The sequence below is a fragment of the Xiphophorus maculatus genome, chromosome 13 (assembly GCF_002775205.1).
Source record: "Xiphophorus maculatus strain JP 163 A chromosome 13, X_maculatus-5.0-male, whole genome shotgun sequence".
Lineage (NCBI taxonomy): Eukaryota > Metazoa > Chordata > Actinopteri > Cyprinodontiformes > Poeciliidae > Xiphophorus > Xiphophorus maculatus.
Window position 1 is genome coordinate 10,213,752 of NC_036455.1, and position 26,405 is coordinate 10,240,156.

A 26,405-nucleotide genomic window follows, 5' to 3' on the forward strand; every position below is an offset into this window, starting at 1 on the left:
CATTTCACGGTTGTTCTTACAGATGAAAGTGGCACAACCAGTTACTAGGTGTAAAGGGTAATTATTTTTTTCTCTTTGGGTGTGGCTGATTTTACTTGCTTTAGTCCAACCATATACTGTATGAAATCATGTGTCTACACCTATCTTGTTTACCGTTGTTACCTTTCTTTGATGATCATAAACATTCAAGTGAGTGAAAAGCAAAAAGAGAAGAAATCCATAACAAGGAAAAAAAAACTTTGTCACTAACAATAATAAATCAGCATGCATTGGATACAGGTGGTCAATTTAATGTTTTCTAAAAAGCTTGTTTTGCTATTTATTTAATATGTCCGTAATAGATATGACGTAAACTATGCAAATTCTGTTTCCTTTCAATTGAGTTTTGAATCAAGAAGTAGGTGTGATTTTGGAAGAAATTGCAGCAATCAGCCACTAAAGGCTTTAAAAATACCCAGACAAATCAGTGGGCTGTACTACAACAGCATGAAAACCTCACTAGAAACAATAATCAGGCTGTTTGTTCATCATACAAATTGGACTATATTTGTAACAGCACCAATGAAAAAATATCTTGCTGAAATAAAAATGTTATCTAACCTGCTTACTACATTGCTCCGCCTTCTTAATCAATAATTTATGGCTGAATGAAACCTCAAAGCCTGCTTTTCATTTTTTTTCTAATTATAAATGAGGGCAAGGTGCAGTCATAACCAGACCAAAAAAAAAACAGAGTCATCTGGTTGGGGATGGCGTGTTTTGTTAGGTGTGGTTTATGTCCTCCAACAGTCTCGGGAAGCAATAATGGAGTACAGTTAACCTACCAGTTCCATAGCAAAGATGTTTTACTGGCACACTGAAAGCAATGATTGTCTGATGGGTAGGACAATAAATTTCAAGTGTCACATTCAAGCACCATTGCTAGCTGGATGAAAGGATGAACACCAATCACTGTCGCCACAATCGCTCCAAAGTATCGCCCCCAGTAGAGCTACACAATCTAACAAATGTCATCACAATATCTGCTTGCAATATTGGAGTTATGTAGGATTGCTACTGGCTGTACAGTGTCGAAGTTGGTATTACTGTTGCCTTGCAACAAAAAGGTCCTGGGTTTGAAGCCCCATCTGAGGTATTTCTGCAATGAGTTTGCCTGTTCTCCATGTGGGTGCTCTCTGGGTGTTCTGGTTTCTCCCAGTCCAAAAACATGACCAGACAGATCAATTGGTCTCTCTAAATTGTAAAGTATCATTATGCGTTCATGATTGTTTGTCACATGTGTTGCCGTGTGATGGACTGAACGCCGTCCAGGGTGCAACCTTCCTCTTGCTCAATGACTGTTGAAGATAGGAGGTCATTGGGTGTTTAAAACTTTAGACATAAAACATAAACGAGAACAGCAGTAAAGAAAACTGCAAAAATGACATGTTTTATAAATTAGGGAATGTTCTCGATAAAGTTCGTCACAGAAAACGTCCTAAAATTCTGTTTTTATGATGGTTTTATATAAATGGAACTTTGTTCACTTTATGTGATGCAGACGCAGAAATGGGAACATTTTGTCTTTGGCTGACATAAAGAAGAAACTTTTCAAAGTCTATAACAGGGTTGTATTTTGCCTGCAGCAGACAGGAGCCAGACACCAACCCTGACCCACATCACAGAGAAAAAACACATTTAACAAATGAATGGTTCTATTAAGTGTTCTGATATAATACTTTAATGGACCTTTCACTCAAAGCTTCTAAGCCCCCTCCCCCCCTTTAGATTTGTTTAAATACAGGACCTAAAACCTCCGGAGCTCAGGACAAACTGTGCCACCGCTCGGTTCCCTCCGAGCTAAACAGGGAAAGTCTGTCAGCTGCTAATGGGGGCCGACGTCTTTGCCACAAATTCCCGCACATTCTGCGTTTCTCGGAGCGATTAAAGCGGCTGTGGCGGGGTTCAAACTCCAGCCCAGGTTCACTAATGAGCGAACAAACAGCCTCTAATGGGTCTGTGAATGCATAAACAGATTAATGTGGCTGGTTGAAGGCCGACTGGTGCAATGTGCTGGTGCTGCCCAGAGCCTGTTTCCAGCCAATTACAGGACCAGCATGGCAGAGCTGAGGACTGGATGAAGAGGAGGGGGTGGGGGAAAGCAAGAGGGAAAAAGAGAGGCTCATCACTATCACTGCACATGCTCAGTGAAGCTCTGAAGGGGGTGTGTCACTTTTAGTGCTTGTGTGTGTGTGTAGATGGGGCAAAGAGGGAATAGAAGGATGGGGTGGGTTGATATTTGGCTCCGTTCCTCGTCGTCCATCCTCGGGGGGATCACACGTTGTTTGTCAAGTTCTTTTTTAAACTGTGCACTTCCCCACTTGAAAAGGGATGGATGACCCCATGCAGATTCTTAATGGCAGGGATTTTACTCGAAGGACCAAACAGTTTTCCTTGCTTTTACTTCCATTTATTTCAGTGTATGGACATATTCACCATTGATCCAGAAGATGCAGGTAAAAACCTTTAAACAAACCCAAAAAATAATAATTACTAATCTGTATAAATTAATTTCACTTAGTTGCAAATTATATAAATAATACCAAGCAACCCATCACAAATTAAATATACAAAATAATCAAAATTAAATACACAAGTAACTAAACTTATGTTAACTTTAACTTAACTTTAAAGTGCATTCCAAGTTAATATTTACATTTCATACACATACATTTCTTAGCATACAAACATCTGCTTCTCAACATTAATAATAAATATTTATCATAAATTTAGCTTTAAATTATTCTTTGAAGTTGATGGTAAATTAACAATTGAACTTGTTACCCAAATCCATTTCATCAATGCAATAATTAATTCAATCATAAAAGTCCATCAGTCAATGAACGGCAAGCGTCGCCGCTGCAATCCACCACCTCAGTTCAGCTGTCACTAATGATCCGATCGGCCAAACTGGATTGTAGACAACTCTGCGGTCCGATCTCATAACAACACAGTTTATATCTTACCGGCTGCCTCTCTGCTCATCTAAAAGATCATCCAGTTGTACACAGGTTGACTAGGATCTGTGATTCAAAAAGTCCCAAACTCCTGTCCTCTTTGTTTGACGGCTTTAACTTCCGTCTTCTCTTTTTTTTTCCTTGTCCGTCCCGCTTTTAGGTCCGTGTGGGAACGCACAACTTTTTTTCTTTTTTCTTTTTTTTTTTTTTTTTTCTTCCTTCTGATTTGACTTCACACCTCCCACTCGATCTTTCCATTAATCAATGGGAAGATCGCAGCCCATTGTCATCTTGGTACATCTGGAGTTTTTTACTCTTTGGTTTGACTTTCCATTTGTTCCTCTACAGGTATTAAGACAATGAGCCTCCTAACATCCCTGTGAAGAATGGTGGTCTTGATTTTGTCTTTCTTTGGTGGATGAGTTGGTCTTTGCTTGACATGTCTTGTTATAGGGGTGCAATAACTTGGGACAACCTGGACATTTACGTCCCTCACAACACCCTTCTTGTCAGGACTTGCACTTACAACTTTGCCCAGCATAAACTGCCCTCTAAGCGCATTTTGGTCACACAACCAGACGATGTCCCCAACAGCCACATTTCTCTGAGAAGTGTGCCACTTACTCCTCACAAAAAGGTTAGGACCAGCCAGTTGCCTCCAACTTTTCCAGAACTTAGTAACCTCATTTTGCATAGCTCCAAGTCGTTTGAATGAATAGCTGGAAAAATCAAACATTCTCATATCACCACTCTGAGATGCTCGTCCAAGCAAAAGACTGTTAGGTGTTATGTACTGAATACAACCCTCTCGACTTTGTATTCTCGCATCAATTGGGCGCTCATTTGCAAGGTTGGCAGCGTTGTACAGAATTGTATGAAATTCACTGAAAGTCAGTGTAAATTCTTGACCAAGACTCTGGAAAGCTTTTTTCACAATGCCAACAGCAGCTTCAGCAGCTCCATTTCTGTGAGGTGAGTCTGCGGGAAGGATTTTCCACACCCATTCAGTCCCATTCTTTGCTGCTGCTTCTTCCAAATCTGATCTGTTTTGGGTGCTCAGGTACCTATACAACTCTTCCATAACTGGTTTTGCTCCAACAAAATTGGTGCCTGCATCAGACCAGATCTTCTGTGGGTGACCTCGAATTGCAGTAAATCTCTGATAGGCCATCAGGAAACTTTCAGTGGAAAGCGAGCTTGCCAACTCAGTGTGAATAGCTCTACTGGCCATACAACAAAAAACGACTCCCCAGACCTTAATCGTCACCCTTTTCTTGACGTCATCTCTGACATAATAAGGTCCGAAGAGGTCGACTGAAGTGAACTTAAAAGGAGGTGCAGGCTCAGCCCTCTCAGGCGGCAAATCACCCATCAACTGCTGACACTTCAGAGCTCGAGCTTTCCTACAGACCATACAATTGTCAACAATCTTTTGGGCTATCCTTCGTCCTTTTACAACCCAGGCTTTTCTCCTCATCCTCAGTAGGGTTCCAGCAATTCCATCATGTGCAGCATTGTGAGCTTCTCGGCCCAACAGTGTTGACACCCAGGCATCATGGGGTATGATGGGAACTGCAGCTCTGTCTTCTCTAAAGATCTGTATCCTGCCGCCACAGACTAATAATCCAGACTCTTTGTCTTGATAAACCACCAACCTATCTATGGTTGTGTTGGGAAAGTTGGCACCCATCTGAGCAGCAAGAAAAATATCCCTGAGAGCATCCTCTCGTTCTCTCACAGAGATTACCCCTCTTGAGCAGACTGCCTCCCACTTTGGTTTAGCTGCAACTTGATTTTTCTTAATGAATCTCTTCGCTGCTCTCCAAACCCAGACAATTGTCTTGACCAGTCGTGTCAGACTGCTAAAGCGGCTAACATCTATCAGATTCTGTATGGATATTGATGGCCGCTGCTTCTTTGCCAAAACCTCTGCCTGATTTTGCGGTAATTCTTGTTTGAGCTCTGATTCCATTATCCCAGTCCTTGTGGTTACAGCAATGAATGCCTTCTTTTGCAACTTGGTGATGCTCCCTTTTGCATCAATAGCAAGTTGTTTAGATGATTTAATTGGCCACTTTTCAACTAGAGACTTTAGAAATGCTGGGCCTTGTTGCCACTTAGAGTCAATATCAAGATCTTGAGGGCTAGCTCCTCGGGTAATGATGTCGGCAATGTTTTGATTCCCAGGAATCCACCACCAATCTTGGATCCTTGTGTTGCTCTGGATCTCTCCAATCCTATTTGCAAAGAATGATTGAAACCCATAGCTTTCTCTTTGAATTGCTCCAAGAACTGTTTGACTATCAATGAGGTGATACCACCTCTCAACTTTGATTTGGCTGTGCATCTCAAAGTACTTCTTTAATCGTGATGCAAACACTGCTCCGCACATCTCTGCTTTAACAGCCTCACCTTTTTGTTCCAATGGAGTAAGCTTAGCCTTGGATTCCACCAGCCTAATGATTGGGTCTCGAGCTGATCCCCACCTCAGATACAACACTGCTCCATAAGAATATTCACTTCCATCTGAAAATGTAATTGCTAAAGGGTCACTGCTGTTATGAAAGGGAGTTAATGCTCTGCTAAACTGGATCTTACTAAGCTGAGTGTACTCTTCAAAAAGCTTGATTGCATCTTCTCTAAGGTCACTTGAGAGTGCTAAATCCCAGGTGTCTTTTACTTGGCTACTCACATTCTTTGCCTCTTGGAAAGCTTTCCGCACCAGGATTGCCCCCTTCTGTTTTGCAGGAGTTACTAAGCCAACTGGATCATACAGACCAGACACCTGACTGAGGAGCTCTCGCCTTGTCAAAGGGTTTGGTGTTTGACTTCTGATTTGGTCCAACTGGAGGTCTTGTCCAAGTCGCATCTTTTTTTTCCTCTTTGAAAAATTTATGCTGACCATGACATGGAGTTTATCCTCCTCCACAATGTACCCCAGACCGAGTGCTTTATTGTCCTCATCCCGCATTTGGTTTGGTAGAACCATGGTCTTTACTTTCACTTCATCCTGCTTGTTGTTACAATTTTTCCTCCCACTTTGCCCAGAAAACACCCAAGGTTTGAGTTTGAAACCTCCAGCTTTGAGAATGCACTCCACATTTTCTGTGATTTCCTTTAGCCTGTCTGGGTCATTGTGGGATGTTAGAATGTCGTCAACATAGCTGTTATTCTGAAGGACTTGTCGCTCCTCTTCAAGATGAATAAATGAGGGTAAACTTGCAGTTTCTCGCATCGCCAACTGTGCAATGCATCCTGCAGGTTTATCTCCAATGTTCACTCTTGTAATTGCGTAATCTCCAACTTTTTCATCCTCAGAATCACGCCAAATAAATCTGTGCAAGTGAACTTCTCTTTCCTCCAGCCAAACAGAATTATACATTTTCTTTATATCTCCTAACGCAGCATAAGCTCCTTCTCTGAACCTTAATAGGACAGCACGGATCTGGTTTAGGACATCTGGGCCTTTCATCAGCAGGTCATTCATACTTATCCCTTTAAATTTCTGGCTGCTATTCCACACAAGTCTTACAGGAGTTGTCACTGAGTGTGGATTTGGAGCAATTAGGTGGCTTACATACCACACTGGGCCGTTCCATTTGTTGATTGCTTCCTCAGACAATTTAATTGCAGCTCCACGCTGAAGCATGTCATGCACTTGTTCAGTGTAAGCAGCTTTCCAGTCAGGTTCTTTAGCCAGTTGCTTCTCTGTTCTAAAAAATGTAGCTTCGACTGCATTTCTGTTGTCTGGCAGGGATGCTGGATCTTCCAACCATGGGTACCTAGCATGCCAGTGAGGTTCGTCTGTATGGCTGTCTCCTTCATTGTAGGTGAGGCCTTCCTTCACTACCTCAAGCTCCCTTTCTTCAGCGAGCGTCATCGCCTTTCCTCCCGGCTGACAGTTTCCACAACGACATCCTCCACACTTAGGTTCACAAGCCGTGCCAATACTGTCCCATCTCCACCACTCCAAGAAATCTTGGCTTGTAGTTGCAGTCTTTGATGCCTTAAGTTGGTTGGAGATCTGATGAATTAATGGCGGATGCTGTGGGATTTCATGAATGACTTCTTCATATCTCACAGCAGCTGCCCTCATTGACCTTGCAAAATGTGTTTTGGTTGTATGAGCTGTCATGGCAAGTTCCTCAAACAATTCTGGATGGGTTCCTCCAACCACTTTTCCTAAGGGCCCCTCCCACAGTACAAGGTTCCCCACAACTCTAATTCTTTGTGGTGTCAACTGACCTTCCCTGTGGCTTATAAGTAAGCTTATTTCTCTGGGTCTTACAAGTTCATCCAGTGGTACGTCTGGAAAAAATCTTTTCAGCTGCTTTGCCTTGACATGCTTATGAATGTCTGCAATGCTGTCAAGTCCATAACAAACAAGCTGATAAGGTTTCAGAGTGCCTTTGGAGGTTTTCACACGAATTTTCAGGAGGTAACGTTTAGTCTCCACACAAACTTTCATCCCTCCAACTCCATGGACAATGAGTGTGATCTCCTCACTCTTGAGGTTTAATCTGCTTGCAGCCTTGTGTGTTATGTAATTTGTATCTGACGCCAGATCAATTAATGTGCCAATCTTTTGTCCAGCATTTGCGGTTACTTCAAGAAGCATCATTAACACTGGCAGCTCCTGCACTCCACTATCCATCAGGAAATTTAACTGATTCTGAGTTGTATTAAAATTTCTAGATGCAGTATTTGAAAATACATCTCTACAATGTCTGGCCAAATCAGGTGACAATTTCTTAAGAAATTCTTCTTGATCTTCAGTATACTTTCTGCTACCTTTGTCTTCTTGTGGGCCAATTCGGTTCCTCCTCTGGGTTGTGTTGCTTTTCTTAGCTTCAGCACTTGGGCATAGATAATAGTGATGTGGATCCTCCCCATTCCTGCAGCTTTGATTCTTGCACAAAAACCCAGGTTTGCAGTATGATTTATCATCATGTATTTCCAAACATTTTATGCATGCTCCTACCTTCTTAACAGCAGCTCTTTTTTCAGTTAGTGTTAATGTTCTGAACTGTTTGCAAAAATAGAGTCTTTTTCTGTGTTTTCCATCGCCGCAGACAACACAGCTTACGAAGTCATCAATTGCTTTGACTGACTTGGTTCTGGCGTGTCTTTGCTCCATTCGGGTCTCTCGCCTACTTGGTTCTTCTTCTCTCAGTTGCTCTAGTTGCTCATAAATATTTTCTTGATCTTTCAGAAATGCAAGGAGGTGATCAAACCGATTCTCTGGTACCACAGCATTCCTTTTATCAGCTGCATAAACGAGCCACTCCTTCTTCAGAGCTTCAGGAAGCTTGGTCTCAACTGACTTTGTCACCAGAGGATTTTTGATGGCGCCAGTATTTCCAAGGTCACTTAAATCCTTAAGAGCCTTTTCAACAGCTTGAATCAACTCCACGATTCTTCTTGGCTGGTGACCCCTAACTGCAGGAATTCTCTGTAGCTCCTCCACAATTTCAATTGCAATAGCTGTCTGATTTCCATAGCGGTTCTCAAGGACTTGAAAAATATCTTCTGGAGTGCTATAGGAGGTTAAGCGAAGGTCTCTTGTGATTTTCTCATCTAGACTGTCCAGTAGCTGCACTTTTTTCACCTCTCTTGAACCGGTTGGTTCTCCTTGTTTTTGAAGAGCTTCCCAGTCCCTTTTCCATCTATAAAAATCACGCCTGTTTCCAAGAAACTTTGGGAGAGATGTTGGTTTCAGCTTGATGGTTGGTAATGAATAATTTTGGGAAGCTACAGTTTGCTCCTTTTTTCCTTCATCTTCTTTTAATCTTGCATTAATGAACTCTGCTGTCCTGGAGACCAACTTTGGGACACTAAGTTCCAATCCTCTCAGCCGATCTTGAATTTCATCCCGATAGTCATGAGGAATCCATCTTTTCCAGCGACAATGAACTTCTTTTGCAGCCTTTAAAAGTTCCTTCAGATGACTGAGGGTGAAGTCATATGCCTCTTTTTCCACTCCTGGTGCAATAGTGGCAACATGTTCACATTCTGATTCTGCTACTTGAAGTGCAATTAACAGTTCAGTTTTCCCAAAAGTTCTCCACAGGGTCTCCTGGATTAAACTTTTGATTTCTCTTACTTTTGCTTCACATTCATTTGCAGTTTTTTCCAGGTCAGATTTCTGCTGTTCAGTCAGTGCAGCGTCGTCATCTTCACCCAATTTGGATTCCACTTCTGCGATGAGACTTGCTTCCAGATCATCATTTGCTGCCATTACTTTTCCAGCCTCTATGTTGAGCTTGTTGAAATTGTCCTTTAATTCCTCTTCAGTCATGTCCTCATGCGTCCGAGTTATGTTATTGATCAATCGAGTCAACAACCTCTTTGCTGTCGTTCTCTCCATCTTTAGTTGTTCAACAGACTTCTCATCAGCTGGTTCTGCCATCTTTTGAATCAGTCTCAGTTGTTCACAGATATGAAGCAAACAAATGATGTCAGCTACTGTCTCTTCTTTAACAAGATCCTTCAATTAGTTTCTTTCTTTCTCATCAGCAGTTTGTGGTCGGTTTTTCAATGCCGCTGGTTTATACTGTTGCCGGTTTTTTGGCCGGTTTTTACTGTCAAGTTCTTTTTTAAACTGTGCACTTCCCCACTTGAAAAGGGATGGATGACCCCATGCAGATTCTTAATGGCAGGGATTTTACTCGAAGGACCAAACAGTTTTCCTTGCTTTTACTTCCATTTATTTCAGTGTATGGACATATTCACCATTGATCCAGAAGATGCAGGTAAAAACCTTTAAACAAACCCAAAAAATAATAATTACTAATCTGTATAAATTAATTTCACTTAGTTGCAAATTATATAAATAATACCAAGCAACCCATCACAAATTAAATATACAAAATAATCAAAATTAAATACACAAGTAACTAAACTTATGTTAACTTTAACTTAACTTTAAAGTGCATTCCAAGTTAATATTTACATTTCATACACATACATTTCTTAGCATACAAACATCTGCTTCTCAACATTAATAATAAATATTTATCATAAATTTAGCTTTAAATTATTCTTTGAAGTTGATGGTAAATTAACAATTGAACTTGTTACCCAAATCCATTTCATCAATGCAATAATTAATTCAATCATAAAAGTCCATCAGTCAATGAACGGCAAGCGTCGCCGCTGCAATCCACCACCTCAGTTCAGCTGTCACTAATGATCCGATCGGCCAAACTGGATTGTAGACAACTCTGCGGTCCGATCTCATAACAACACAGTTTATATCTTACCGGCTGCCTCTCTGCTCATCTAAAAGATCATCCAGTTGTACACAGGTTGACTAGGATCTGTGATTCAAAAAGTCCCAAACTCCTGTCCTCTTTGTTTGACGGCTTTAACTTCCGTCTTCTCTTTTTTTTTCCTTGTCCGTCCCGCTTTTAGGTCCGTGTGGGAACGCACAACTTTTTTTCTTTTTTCTTTTTTTTTTTTTTTTTTCTTCCTTCTGATTTGACTTCACATTGTTTGTACTGTATTTTTGCACCACATGACTTGCAGATTTTTTTTCTTCCTTTTTAAACATTTTGGCCTCGCCTCCCGCCCTCCTCCCACTGCGTGAACGTCGTTCTTGCCAGGCAGGAAAGGCAAAACAGCTGTGGCAGTGCCGAGCAGTTCCCCATTAACCAAGAAATTATGCAAGCAGGAAATTCAAATAGGATGCAGATGAGAGGAAAAGCCAGGCTCCGACCAAATACCTCTTTCCTCAGAAGTAAAAAAAAAACAAAACAAAAAGGAACCTGACGGGAGCCTCCAGACAATCTCGACCCTGCAGTCTGCTTCCAAGTTCGGCACCTTCTCACAATGTCAACAGTTAGCTTCCCCTTATTAAAATGCCATACATTAGCAAAATAAATAAGATTAATGAATGCTTCCTCTGACAAAATGCCTCCTGGCGCTGAAAGAAGGCAAAAACTGTGGCTTTTTAAACAGAATATGTGATGTTTTCACACCATTTAATCATCAACACATTAATCTTGAGACATTAATTAGCTAAAACACACAAACCCATCAACAACTAGGCTGTCAGGATCCACCGGTGTGTGCTTTAATTTTAATATGATTATCCATCTGGACAGTTTCTAGCAGAGAATCTGCTGAATTATAGGGAAAGCAATAAATAAAGGTGCAAGACAGAAGTGGAAAGGCATGATGTGCCACATTCACATGAATGTTAGGGTGGAAATACACCAGAAAGCAAAATGAAAGGGGTGTGTTCGCATGAGCCAATGAGCTTGTATGCTGTCAAAACAACACACGAGTCCAAATTTCCTGTTCAGCTGCAGTATGTATGCTTGCTATCATTTTTAGTATCGCTGAAAGATAAATGATAAAATCAAGTGCCACTTTCTATGAGCTCTATTCATCTCTGATCTGTTTCAAGTTAAAATTAATAAATTCTCCCCCCTGAAAAGATTCAGTTCAGCTTTGATTGAACGTTATTTTCTATGTAGAAATCTGGAAATTGAAAAGGCATTGCAACAGGCTTCCTGGTTCCATGACATGCACATTTTGCAAAAAGCCCTGCCAGGATTTCCGTTATGTAAAGTTCAAATTTGTTGAACTTGGAGCCGAGCCGTGAGGACTTTTGCAGATGCTGCCAATCAATGATATCCTCTGCTTCGAATGATTGCCGGAGGAATACAATGAGAAACCTGCCATGGTCAAGGTTGGCAAAATTTTACAAAAGCAACGGGAAGCCTTTTTAGAGCCTATTTCTGGCACTTAAAGCCAGACGTTAGTTATTTAACTGCATAGTGAATATGCTTTCAGGGGCTCTGTTAGGCTCTTACGTATGCTTTAAGCCAAAAATCAGCATGTCACAGTGTGCTTAGCCAGGTTTTTAAACTCAACTTGACCTATTGCTGCCAGTAAATTGTTAAACAAAGCTACTAAGGTGGGGGACAATCCGTTCTGATCGGATAATCACAACTTAATACTTGCAGTGCGGGGAAGTATTTCCTGGTCTTTCTTTCACATGAACTGACATGTTAAAGTAACGAGAGCAACATCTGTAACTGCACCCACCGATTCTCAACTGCTTCTGAGCGGGGGTCAGAAGCTAGAGTGGTTGATATGTGCAAAACGTATACTGTAGCTAATATGATTTTAATAATTCTGTGTGGGGTTTCTGTTTTTTCTTTGCCTTGATATCCATGAAGGCCACATGCTTCCAAAGTCTGTAATTAATGGAATGATCAACAGGTGTAGAAACCAAAAGTTCCAGAGGAGCAACAACCTCCCAGATGGGTGTCAGACGAAGATGTGTTCGGTAGGTGCTAGCGTAATGTAGACATTTTATTGCGAGTTTTCTCCTGCAGTCTCCATGTGAAAGAGTCAAGTACTTTGACTATTTCTAAGCCCAAAGCTGGACTGCTACCCAGCTCTAGTCAAAAAACAAAACTTTAACTAATCTTGGTGGAAATCTTCTATAGTGACAATTCTAAAATTAACTTGTTTTACAATTTTTGTAGTTTTAAAAAACTTAAAATTGTGAGGAATATTTTGTTTCTTTATCTCTGCTAATAATTTTTAACACCCAGGTTCTTGGGTTCCACAATTCCTACTTTATTTTGAGTACACAGCTTCAGTTCTTTGCATTACAGAGCTGGTCAAACTTCTTGGGTTCAAACAAAGGCGTCTAGGATAAGCTTGGGTAGATTTCTGGTAATGAGGCACACAAAAGTTTCAAAGCCGCACAAATCATCATACTAATCCTGTGGTTTAAAGTAATTTAATCAAAATGTGCATTTGCTGACCATAGAGGAATACATCACTGTTCTTTGTCCACAGTGTTGGTCAACTGGCTAAAAGAATAATCACCATTTCCCTTGCCTACAAGAAAGACAAAGTCAGCTGTTTGGAAAGCCCACCCGTTGCCAACCATCACTCTTATTGAGAGAATTTGTTTTATTAAAACTACAGTTGACATGTAACAAGGCATGCAAAGACAACTGTGTACTGCCTGAACCGATACACACATTAACTAACCAGTGACTACCAGCTTCGTGTTACTCTAGAAAGACTGACACAGCATATTTTTGTCCAATCAGCGTGCTTACTGAAAGTTATCACTAATTTTACTTTACTATCGTTTTTGTAGCAGAAATTGTTGCTTTTCTGTTCAAAGTAAAAACAAGTCAATTTTCACATTTTGTTTTTTAACTTTGATGCAGTTATCATAATTACATGTTTTTCTGCTCAAGGCTGTCATACTGTGCAAATCTCATATCAGCCAATATCTAATTAAGGACAAAAAATCTGATCTAAACTCAATGATGCTGTGTGTATTAGTTCAGGAAACAATCAGTGTCCTTTATCCTTTTCTAAGCTTATTTTTACAGATTTAACCAAAATAACAGAGACAAATATGAAAAGATTCTCAAAATGTGTTTCATATTGGGGGAAGGTTTTAGAAATATTCACACTAAATGTTTGCAAATATCATTACTTGTGATATCTAGATATTAAGGTAGGTATTGTTGAGACGTTTACTCCAGACACGCACCATACATGCACGCAGACACATCTACGGACACAAAGATTCTGCACAAAAGCCTTTTGTTTCATACGGACACTTTCTGTAGAAACGAAACTTAACTTTAGCTCATCGTCTGACCACTAGGCAGTGACGTAACACACCAGCAGACCAGGAGGCGGACTTTAGGATATAAGCAAGGTGTCTTCCGTGTTTGAGCAGATGCTGTATAGATTCGGGCCTTTACACTTGACATCCACATAAGCCTGTAAGGGTAAGCGTCTTTCTTTTTAGAGCTAAAAAGAATAAAATAAGTAAACTCTGATTGTTCTGTGTTGGCTGATTTCCTGTTCGTGTGCTCACACATTTTGGGTCCGTCGAGTTTAAATCACAACAGTATGAAAGGGAATGTATTTTCCCCCCATCCCTTTCTGCAAAAATAGAAAGGGATTGTGTGTTAATTAGAAATAAACACACAATATTCTGATGGTTTTTTAGCACATTTACTTTCATTAACAAATTTCAGCACACAGTCAGATCACACCCAGCTTAAACCTGCAGAAGGGCAAGGTTTTTATGCCAAAACCTGCAAAGTACTTTTTTCCCCTTGATTTAAATGTCAGAAGTGGAAGCACTTTCCAAAATTCGTGGAAAACTTACAGCTGTGCTGGAGAATGAGAAATTCTCATTGAACAAAGACAAATCTACATTTTTAGGAGGTAGACTTTGGTACTATTTTTGCAAAATGGCCTACATTTGAATTATTGCATACAAATCACACATTGGTTTGAATACATTTAAGAAGAATGAAAATCCTGCATCAAAGTCTCTTGACATGCAAAACAAAAGCTTAACAAAATTGATTCAAGCCATTAGTGAAACACATCCTTAATCAATTTACATAAATTAAACGTGACTTTGAAATGTTTGATTCATGAAGTTTTTAAAAATTCATGAGGGTTTGCATTCCAGATGGTTGTAACTTCAAGTTTTCAAAAGATATGTCCAGAAAGACCAATTTCATACTCTGTAGGGGTTTTTTTTAAATCCAGTTTCTGTTATTGACCCAGTATATCTTTGCAGTCTTTATAGGACGGTTCTACCAAAACAAAAGCTTTGTAAACAAGGTTAAAAGAAAAAATGTTTGCTATAATTGCTTTCCAGACATCATTTCACTGACCTCAGATTTCCTCTCACTACTTATCTAAGATGTTAAATCTAAGTTTTCTGCCTTCCCTTCCTACTGAAAACCTTCTTAAAGACTATGTATTTTTGCATTAAAACCCAGCCAACGTCCCAGAAGACACAGCCGACTGACCCGACTTCTCTTTATCATTTTCCTCTGTAGGATAAAGTGTATTCTATTAATAGTGGTGTAGAAACTTGGCTTATAGCCATGCATTTGGCCTGGTTTCGATGCCGCACTGCACAAATCTGTTGGAAAAAAGAAAATGTCTCACAAAAACTATACTGCTCGCCTCATACACAGCCACTGCTTTTTTTATGGCAAAAATTTAGGGACACTAACACATGCATGGCTGCTTTAATATGACTGTACATAACTTAACAAGAGCCAACCTGGAATACAGTTCTAAGCAACTAAAAAAAAAAAAAAAGAAGAAAAAGATCCTACACTGTTGTTGTTGAAACCAGGCAAGACTCAAGACGGTGCTGTCGGAAAGGATCAGAGTGATAACACGCACACACACACGCACACACACACACACACACACACACTTTAAACAGCGTGGGAGCACTCTGATACGCTGGAGAGCAGCAGGAGGTAAAGACCAAAATACAGCCAATGGGAATGGCGAATAAGTGGTCAGCCTACAGTAGCCAGCCAGTCAGAAAGGGAGCTCCGGCCCTGAGGGGGCGGAGCATGTCGGTTCTGCCTTCCTTGTTTCGTGTTTTTGGCTGGATCTGGGAGCCACATTCCTGCCGTTCCCCCTCTTCCACTCCTGGGCTGGTGGCTGGGTTCAATGGGTGAAACAGGAACTGTGGGAAACTAGGAGGCAGGGTGGTGATGGTGGGACATGGAGGGGGGCAGCTGTGGCATGAACATGCATGTATGAAATACACAGGAAAAAGCAGCCAAATGCCAAATAGGAAAAATAAAATCAGAAGGCAGATGGACTTCTTTCAGGAAAAGGATTTCTATTCAATAGCTCTCAGTTTGGGGATATTCTCATAAAATTCTACATTCTGAAGCACACACAGCTGAGGCTTGCTAATTAGTGTAGCATAAAAAAATCCTTCTTTTGTAAATAATCAAAATCTGCTTTCAACAGTCTTAAATATTCCAACTCAGACCAAAGAAACACTTTGGTTACAGTCCTCAAAACAACAGCTGTAAAGCCAAAAGAGCAAATTACAGTGATGATAAAGTTATTCATCCATGGAGATATTTTGAAAATGTTGGAACAGTGTCAAATATGCCTTTCTTTACCAATGTCCAGAATAATTATTTCCAAAAGGTTTACCTGCCTTCCCAGTTTCCTGGCAGCAAAACCTGATGCAACATGAAAAGGACAAAATGTTCTAGCTTAACAAATATCCGAGTGATAATTACTGGTGCAGAGAAATGCATTAATATATACTCACTGGCCACTTTATTAGGTACTCCAGTCCAGTTGCTCGTTAATACGAAGAGTAATTTAGCCAATCAAGTAGCAGAAACCCAATGAATTTAGGCATCTGGAGACAGTAAACATCACTTCAACCTCCAACAATGGGTCAATGGAATTTTAGGCTGCATTCACACCATCCCTGTTACGTTAATTTTAATCAAACTCTCCTTCATTTGCAGTGAAAGCCAAGTGGACCAGACACTGCTCCTAAAGCAGGAAGTACACTACAAAACAGGGCATCCTGGGTAAATACAAAAAACATAAACCCATGTGTCGAGCGCTAGCAGGAGAAAGGACTTGTGGACTTTTTCCAAAGATAAATACAAAATGCTACAACCGGTAAAGTCTGATGCTACTCCATTTTAGTTTACATTTCATGAAGAAGAAAGAGCTTTCTTTAGAGGTTTGCATATTGCTTCCTTCAGTGGTTCTTGGTGTGGAGCACCGCCACTGCCAAAGGGGTAAACAGGTTGCTCAAAGGGTTTGGTTTGTTTGACACAATACAGTGTAAAAGCAAACCATACAAACTGAAAATGTAATGAATCTTGCACATTTGCTCCCCAATCAAACAGTCTACCGGACTATCAAGGGCTTGGATTTACTGTGGCCCAGACTGGTCTATCAGGAGTATTTCAAAAACTGTTAATCGGGATTTTTACGCACGGCACTACTATCTCTCAGCTATACTGAGAAAAAATTCCAGCGAGCAGACAAAAATGTTGGAACTAGTTTAACCCGATTCGGGCTACCAGATCGCCGGCGATCTGAGATGCATACATATTTTTCAAATGCCGGTAGAATTCGAACCACGTAAGGTAGAGCAATTTTTTTTTTTGCATATTAAACTGTAAGAATTGCGCTTCCTTTTCCGACCCTAAACATCCCCCCCGAGTTGCTGTGCGCGCGCAGACGAGTTCACAGATTTATAGTAAAAAGGATGGGTCCACAAACATGATGTGGCATCCATCCCTCTATTTGTAGATCAGCTCGGGTCTGGCCAATCACTTCCTGTGTTGTTCTGACGTTGACAGAATGAAATACTACGAGATTTCATGAAATGTCACATGACTTCAGGTGAGATTTCATGAAAGTCATTTCCGTTTCCTGCACGTGCTATTTGGCTCTGCTCTTGCAAATGTCTGTCATGTGGACAGACATTTTCTCATGTGAATACACAAAGACTGACACACTTTCATTTAAATGTTTGTATTTTATTGTTGATGTACAATGTGCAATGTATCTTCTGCACTTCTTTTTTCTGATTGCACTGATAAAAGCATTTTTTTTATTTTCCCTCGTTTTATTGTTTTTAGAAAATTGGCTGTAACTTTGAAACGAAGCTTTGAAAAAACTCCAAATAAATTGTGTTTGGTTTAGAAGGCTTGTGTGCAACTTTTTTGTATTGGGAACTTTGGTAAATAAAGTTAGGAAACTCTTCATATTTACAAAAATATGTCAAAAAAATTATAAACGGATGGAGTTCTTGTTATTGTTTTGCAAATTTTCTATTTTTAATCAGTTATTATTGATAAATGGCATACAAACTTGGAAAGGAGGACTTATAAGGATTTTATAGATGTAAAGAACATTGGAGTGCTCCTAATAATGACTCTGCAGCATCCAAAAATGTAAAAAGATGCTCATGCGGACTTTTATAATGGTAGTCCTAGAAGGGTTAAGATGACATAAAGACAGCAGTGCCTTAAATAAGCACTTATTATAATATGCAGAATATCATCTCTAAATGCATGTTGGACCTGAAAGCAGATGGGTTACACCTACATAAAGACCACAGTGAGTGCTGCTCCTGTCAGAACAGGAAAATGAAATTGCACACAGGCTCTCCAAAACCGAACAGCAACAGTAGACATGTTTCCTGTACTGATGACTCTGAATTGTAGCTTTGAGTTCTAGAAGGTTGGGACCAAATTGGGAGTAAACTTTGGAGCTATGGACCAATTCTGCCTTCTAATAATAGTTCAGACTGGTGGCAGTGGAGTAATGGTGAGGTGTTATTTTCTTTCCATACTATACACCCCTCAGCTACTTACCTGAGTATTGCTCATGTCCCTGTTCATCCCTTTAAGACCAGTGTACGCATCTTCTGATGGATGAAGTTCAAACACTCCCAACCGGTCCGGGTAAACATAAAAATGAGCTCATTCTACTCCAATAGCTTCCATAGATCTGATCTCACTCCTTTGGTGTTGGAACAGGACAATCCTATCACAGATTTGCAGATGACCTATCTGCAGCATCCCTGATGCTACTATGTTAAAGTTGCAGTATTATGCATTTTCCATATAAAAATTTGACTTGAAACTGGGACTCTGTCTCTTTAAAACTTCTACTCTTTCTGAAAGTCATCACAACATAGCTCCTCTATTAACCCTTTCACAACATTTTTATCAGCATTGCACTGAGAAGTGGCTCATATAATGAGCTCATCAGATGTGCAGTTCCACCAGATGTTTGCTAATTGCTCCTGGCTAGTCTGAAGGAGCTGAGTGGGGGAGTCGCAGGGGAGGGTTGCTCTGTAAGGCAGAAGTTTGGAAGCTTAGAAACTGCACATCTGAGAAGAAGCTGCACTGCAAAGTCAGCGCTCGGATCACCCAGGTGTTTAGCACAACTGAATGGTTGCCACAGGAGATTCAAAGATTTCTTAAACATGCATAAAGGAATCAAGGCAACCCCCCTAGGTACGTTTTTGATGAGGGAATAACATTATAAAATGATGTAAAGCTCAAAAAAGTCGATTAAGGCAGTTCTGAAGGCAAAGGGAGGTCCAACCGGCCAGATATTCTCGACAACATGAAATAGAGCATAGGAAATGTTTACTTTGGTAGACATGGAACTGGGAAAAAAGCACATGAAGAGTATTTGGAAAAGAAGAAGATCAGAAGGTTTTGGTTTAAGCAGTTCATTGAAGGTAGACAGCTCCGTTCTTCACACTGTCCATGTTTTAACAAGGTTGTTCTCACATTAGTGTCTACTTGGACTTTCAGTTTGTGCTACTCAGTTTGTTTATTCTTGTGTGTAAAAATGCATTTTATTTGCTGAGGAAAGGAAACAAATTAAGTTCAAATAAAAAAAAAATCCTTGTAAAATTCAGATTTTTATTGCAGTTTACTTTCAAACATTTAAGTGAATTAGGGTTACAAAACCACGACTGCTGGCATAAACTGTCCTTTTCTTTTTAAGTGCTTAAAGGGATTGGTTCATCACTAGCTCGTCCTAATCTCAACTAGAAATACAATTTGTACCTTTGAACATGAAGTCCGAGTAACAGCCCGGCTTCTAATTCTCCCTTTGGATCTCCTTCACCCATTCAAACCCTTGTTCTGTCATTTAGGAGTGAATTGAGAAGCAGGCTTTATTCGTCTCTTTCTCGATTTTAGGAGGGTACGTGGGGGAAATTTCTTGCTTTTGAGTGGAACCAAGGAAGGCAATAAAGTTGCAGCAAAGAACACTTTGCTCTCAATCTCTTATGATGGGAAACAAATCAACCGATTCTGTGGTGTAAGCTACAGGGCTCTAGGTTTCACCCAAGATGCCCTTGCTATTAAATACACCTTATCTCTTTCCTAAATGCATTCATTTATAGTGTAATACTTTTAAATTTTCTCCAAACTTAGATAAAACCTCTCTTTACCCACACTCTGAATCAACTTTGCAAAGGATTGTTGTACCTGTCCCTCAACTGAACCTTAAAATTTCTTAAATACAATAACATCCTGGGTGTTGTAAGCCTCAGTGCAGACTGGTGCATAATAAAGGTTTGGTTCCAGTGAGAGCGCAGAGGTCAACAGTCAAAGTCAATGTTACTGAATGAATTAAAATGAAATCCAAAAAGCACCGGGACAGAGGAGGGAAAGATTTTTAATTTTACTTCAGGATGGATAAGGGGAGGAAGAGGAGGAGGAAGCTGGAAAGGGGTGGATGATTGAAGAGGAACATGATGGCGAAGTGAGGTACTTCTTGAACAGATTAGTTTTCAACCTCGAACACTCAGTGGAGAGCGGCAGTTCTGCTCTGACAGGAGTGGGAAGGTCGTTTCAGGTTTGAGGAGTACTGATGAAGGTGCAGACTGATGGAGTTTCGGCCAGACCTTCACCGGCCAATGCAGTTTGTTGCTTTTGCCTATGTTTCACATTTCATTTTCCAAACAATTTTAAGAATTTGTTTTCACAGCATGAGCAAGCAGCCTCTGCGGTCTCTGCTGAAGAGATCTTTGCGTGTCAAAACATTCATGCCTTTCGACCCAGTTGGCACCGAATTCTCAGCTGATTCTCATTACAAAATTATTAATAATCTACAATATGTCAAAAACAAAACTTTGTGTCTCAGTTTTTGTAAGAATAAGTGCTCTCTTTATTCAGCCCCTGGCCAAAACACAGCAAGGCAATACTGTGCAACAAAACTTGCTTAAAATATTATTTTTATACGTCTCTTATTAGCCGAGTTAGAAACTGGCATACAATTTCTATTAAATTGCCACATGCTGATTGTAGTTTAACATAACAGCTCCCTTAATCCCCAAATCAATTACAATAACATACCATCATTTTAGCCTTTTAACTTAAATCAGGTTAGAAAGCTTTGTCTTATACTAAAATAGAAAAATGAGCAACAGACTAAATATCTCAAACTATATTCTGTTTTATTCTCAAAGTATAAGTTATTTAATTTGTAAGCAATCAAAATCAGCAAATCTTTGATAAGTTCCACTCAGTGAATTGAATAAACTTTTTTTGCTCTCTGTATTTAACCCATCAAAACAGATGACAAACATGGAAAATCATAACTATGTAAAACAGCCAGATTTGAAGTGAGTAGTTTGCTCTTTATGTTGTAGTGCTTTTAAAAAACTTTAAATATGTCACACTAGTAGATTTGCATCTGTTCCTTATTTAGTCAGTTTTTCTCTATTACATGTATTCATTTGATTAGTTAAAATGTAAAGGTTTTGCAGAAAGAAATAGTTTCAAAAGTTCTTAGTCCAGCATCTAATGGTCAATTTTCAAAGAACTCATGTTAAAAACTATACAAGGGCGGTTACCATCCAAAAACAATATACAACCTTAATTGAGAACAGCTTCGAGGTTTCAGTATTCATCTAATTGTTCTAAAAATCCCAAATCTGGTTCTGATTATGCTCATCAGAAAATGTAGAATAAACATTCATGAGTGCAGCTTAAGTAAAATTAAAGTTTAATTCAAAGTGTACTCAGTAATTTGGTTGTTGATGCAAATTAAAAACTTTTTTCAGCAGAAAGTCAGCTTATGCCCCAGCCACAGTGACTCAGTTTGAATGCATCTGGGTGATCTCTGTTCCCTGCAGTAATACTCATTTTGGCAAGAAACCAGCAAAAAAGCCCGGATGTTCCTAAAAACAAATTTAAATTCAATTAATTTGCCTAGTAAAAGAGCAAGGAGTGCCTGACTAATTTGGAAAGCCCATCGCCTCCAGCGGCTGGTGAAGAAACACAGAAGTTCCTATCCTGTCATGGAGATGAGTCAGGCAGAGAAATGGCAGAATGGTGCAAGTCCTGAGCCGCCTAAGCCTATAAATAGTCTCTGTGGCTTACGCCTTGTCTACACTTCACCAAAACTTGGAATTTTCAACCACAATAAAAAGTGAAGGAGGAAACATATGAGCTTAAGTGTGCTTGCTTATTGCACAAGTTTATAATTCCCTTTGTCTGAATACTGTCTGGAGCCACATACCGTAGGTAGAACAGGAGTAAAAATGCTTAGTAATATTACCAGGGAGATTTCCAAGTGTTGCTCCATGTGTAAAAAGACTGATACATCACTATCATTAACCTTGAAAATATTTTTTAGAGCATAAAATGGAAAAAAAAATACCATACCAGTTCTCATTATTATACACTCACTACAGGGTTTCTCCCAGTATATTATAGGCATGGCGGCCCACCATGCTTTACGAGACCCACCGCCAGGCTAAGCTTTTCTTGTTTATGTTTTTAGGAAAATAATAATAAATAATTTTTTTTTTAATTGTTTTTTTTAAGTCGGATTGCAAGCGTCTCTGTTGCTCTGAGTGTTTCACTGGCGGAGCAGATTTATTCTAAAAGATATGTTTATAGAAGATAGATTTATAGTTTATGCATTTCAAGCCGGACCAATCACACCGCTGGCACCTCTGCGCGTTGCCTCGCGTGCTACAGCAGCTGAAAGTCTTAAGTTTACCTCAGCGCTGATCCCGCGCCTCCTTTCACGCAAACTAGACACAGGATGACTTGTATAGATATTTACATCAACCCCCTGTGAGGAATTATGTTTCTTTCCAGAGTTTTTGATCAAGGTAGGAGTTTAAACCCCAACGCGTTAGCTCTGGTTGCACAGCTCTATGTTAACCGCAGGAATAACTTGTAGTGGTACTTTCAGAAGTGCATTGAGCAAGCGGTGAGAATGATTTATATTTGTGGACAAAGAATTTTGTGCGGCTTTTCCATCTCAACATGCTGTCCCGCGCACGGCTCTGTCTGCGCTGGTAAAGTTTATGTATGTGGTCCATGTTGACCGGAGCGGTAGTGGGTTAAAGAACCAGCGCTAACCTCATCATGCAGGTTCAGCCCAGTGAGGAGCTTTCGCGCTCGCCTCATAGTCACTCATCACGCTGGTTTTATATTATTTTATTATTATATTTAGTATTATTTTTCTGGTTGCGAAGCATCAAACCATATTAAATGCTTTGTCTACTTAGTCAGACAGAGTTAATGTGCGTGGCTGCGCAAAGATCTGAGAAACTCATCCCATAAACTGGACCAACCAAAATAGTTTCTGTGTCCCCTTGTTAAAAACTCAACAGACAAGAAATGGAAGAGCTACTAATGCCACATTAGCAGCATTAAATTAAATCTCCCATTGTTGTGAATCTCTGTGAAGTGCAGCGGATTTAACCCATGCAGGGTCCAACGCTGCTTGAGGTCTTGAGCAGAATTTGACTTAGGGGCCCCGCTTGCTGCTAAAAACATCAGCATCTCTAACAGCTTCTGTTAGATTTAGTGAAATCTGGGAGAAGGGGAGTAGTTTAATTGGCTAACCTAAAAAGCAATAAGTTGTAATTGCAGTTTAATCATTTGTATTTGTGGGCAAACAGAGCTCAAACTTAAAGATTAAACTCACAGCATCAGATTGTTGCTATGGAAACAAAACAATTTAACTATTAATATTGTTCTTTGTACTTTTACAAAGTAAACTTGCCAGCTCCTTAAAATCTTACATATAAATGTTAACCAATTTAAAATCTTTTAATTTATGTATGCTGAAACCATTAAATCAAACTTAGCAACATTGATCATCTCAATAAACAAATGTTACATTTATGTATATGTGGTCTGTGTTAAAATATTAGCATTTATGGGTCCCTGAAGCAATGGGGGCCTTATGGAGCTGCTGACTTAATTTGGATTAAACAAAAGTGCAAATAATTAATATTCATTTTAATTGTGTTTTTTGATTTGTTGTGTTTAAGACTAGTTGTAGGTTTAAATATTGTTTCACTGGCAATGTCTTCCCGTAACATATAATTTACCCAGTAATATTTTTACTTTTCCTGTCTACTTAACATCTTTTAATACAAAAACATGATGAACCACCGGTGGACCGCCTCAGAGCCCCGACCACCGGGCTTAGCAAGTTTTCTGGGGAAATCCCTGCACTATATTAGATTTTCCATCTAAAGGCCTTTGCAAAACTTGCCAACATGCCAAGAAGATTCATGCGCTTGGTAGTCGGGATGCAACCAAGAGTTGCAGGATAGCGGCTAATGAGACCAAAGAAACGCAACCTTTAGAAAACACAGCTCTACCACAGGAACCTCTCTAAGAATGAGACTCAGCCCTATGAAAACTATTTTGACCAAAGTTTTACATGAGATGACAACTTTTCTACACATTACAGATTTTCCTGAGATGACTTTTCAGTTCTTTTGGGAATGATCAAAGCTTTAGCTGCAAACCAAGGTCTCTGTGTGTACTCCTTTGTGAATAAAAATACTTAATGTTACGTCAAAGAGATTTCGGAAACACTGCTAACATTTGCGAACCCAACAGAAGTTGAAAGTATTAATGGATAAAGCGTACACTATAATTATCAGGAAGGCTAAACAGAGTGCAGCTTTTCTGTCCAGCTCTCTCTCTCCCACACCCTGAATGCTGAATGAATCAGTGCTGTTAATCCTTTCTAGAAGGTGACATTCCTTCTCTGATGGTCCATTGCAACCCAAGCTGAACTTTAGATTCCTAACTTTGGGAAGTGACTACTCTTATCTAAACTATTGAACAAACGTGGGGAAGGGTTCAGCCGATTATGTAACCCATCATCAGCTGCAAGTTTTGTGTTTCTACAAGCTTGGCCCATTCATGGAGGCAATAGGTCCAGGAGGAAACGATACATATTCCTTTCCCGAGCAACAACTTCAAGGAATCCAAAGGAATTCCCAAGCCAGACACGAGATATATTCCCTCCGGCATAGGGTCTTCCCTGGGGTCTCCTCATGCATGTAAGACCTCTAAAGGGAGGAGTTCATGAGCATCCTGATCAGATACCTCAACTGAATCCTTTCAATGTGGAGAAGCAGAGCCTCTACTACACATGATGGCGCTTTTCACCCAGTCTCTACCGCTGAATCCAGCCACCACGAGGAGGAAGCTCATTCCAGCAGCTTGTATCCTGGATCTTGTTCTTTCAATCATGATTTATATCTCATGACCATAATTAAGTGCCGGAACGTAGACGGACCAGTTAATCCAGAGCTTTGATTTTCGGCTCAGCTTTTTCTTCACCGCACCACACCAAGAAAGCACCTGCATTACTGTACATGAAGCCCAGCAGGTCCTTTGGTTAGAGACTGTTTTCTTTGCAGGAGAAAAACAAATTGATATATGGCAAATACTTAACAGACTGCAGGTACTGAGATTCAGTGAGAGCCAATGAAAATACAATAAAGAGAACAACCAATGCCAAACCTATATTCAACTCAATGCTCTGTAAATTAATCGATTGCAAGGCAAGTAAGGCAGTCTACTTCCTTGCCTCCATTAAAAAAAGTAGTTCAAGATCATGTTTAATAGAAAAACCACCCAGGCTTGCACTTGCTTTAAAGAGCAGTCACTTCAACTCCCTGGTGAAAGTGACAGTGAGCTGCTCTGAACTACAGTCAGAAACCTGTTTTCTGGAGGAGCCTCCTATACACACACTGAAAGTGAGCAAACTCACTGTAAAATACTACTACGGCTGTTCGGTGGTAAGCAGCAGGAGTCGGGCTCTTTGCAAAAAACTCAAGAGTCTGTCTGTTCGGATTTCTGTAACAGTGGTTCCGCACATGGAGAAAGAGGTCACTATGACAAATACCTGCACTACTTTGCCCCGCATACTGCGCATCTCAACAGGGTGGGAGCTGCAAAAAAAAAAGAAAATACTCAATCCTGCTGATTTCAAATATGGCTTTACAGGGAGGCAAAAGCTTAGCACCAGTTCATGTATAATTTACTTCATATTTGGGGAGTTTGGTTTGACAGCTATATTCAGAGCTACATGTGAAAAATTCAGAAAGGGAGTAAAGTGGTGTGGTTGTCTTCAGAAAAGAAAAGCAGCTCTCAGAAGAGACGTAAACATCATTCATACGTGATTTAAAAACGCCTCACGTTTGAGCCACTTTTATTCCAATAGTATGGTCAAAAAGAAGAGGAGCCGTTTGTCCATTTCTCTTTTTCCAAGATTATACAGAGAACTGTATAATCCTGAGAAGACTGACTGAAGCGTTTCAGAATGTGTCCAGCATAAAATACTTTTCTAGTCTTTTTTAAAACCACACATAAAAAAAGTGAAATACCGCACTGGCCTTGGTGGAGAATGTGTTCGTTAGGTGCTCTTATTCATCGTTTTAATTGTTTGAGATATTTGCAGCAATGTGAATCTTTCAGAGACCAGAAAGGAAAACTAGTAAAAAAAAGTAAAGTGTAAATGAAGGAAAGTAAAGAAGTAAAGTAAGGAAACAAAAGCCCAGGTTAGTGTAAAGGTATACAAACTGATCAAAGAATTCTATTAAAATACAAGTAACCAAAGAGATTTTGTTTTTTTTACCAGTCTGAAATAAATCAAATCCTAATCACAAGCTTTACAGTACATACTTTACTATACTGATTTGAGATCCACCGTAACAAATCCTTCCAATAATCCAAAAATATGTAGGACAGCTTGGATTTTATAGCACACCAATCAGGTACAAAAGCCAGTACCGATTCT

At 39.9% G+C, this 26,405-nt stretch overlaps 2 protein-coding genes across 3 annotated transcripts in view; both read right to left on the reverse strand.

Annotated features, from left to right (window-relative positions):
* The window catches only part of LOC102232359 (zinc fingers and homeoboxes protein 2-like), a 161,431-nt gene that overhangs the window by 117,345 nt on the left and 17,681 nt on the right, over positions 1-26,405 (reverse strand). The gene's annotated exons all lie outside the window — the stretch shown is intronic.
* LOC111610562 lies at positions 3,193-11,010 on the reverse strand. Its single transcript, XM_023345114.1, has 2 exons — positions 10,259-11,010; positions 3,193-9,756 (listed from the first exon to the last, which is right to left on the reverse strand). The coding sequence occupies exon 2, from the start codon at positions 9,403-9,405 to the stop codon at positions 3,307-3,309; it is 6,099 nt and encodes a 2,032-aa protein (XP_023200882.1). The 5' UTR covers positions 9,406-9,756; positions 10,259-11,010; the 3' UTR covers positions 3,193-3,306.

Bases quoted from the DNA above. Each gene is read 5' to 3' on its own strand.
- LOC111610562 (XM_023345114.1), bottom strand. From the start codon at position 9,405: ATGGCAGAACCAGCTGATGAGAAGTCTGTTGAACAACTAAAGATGGAG.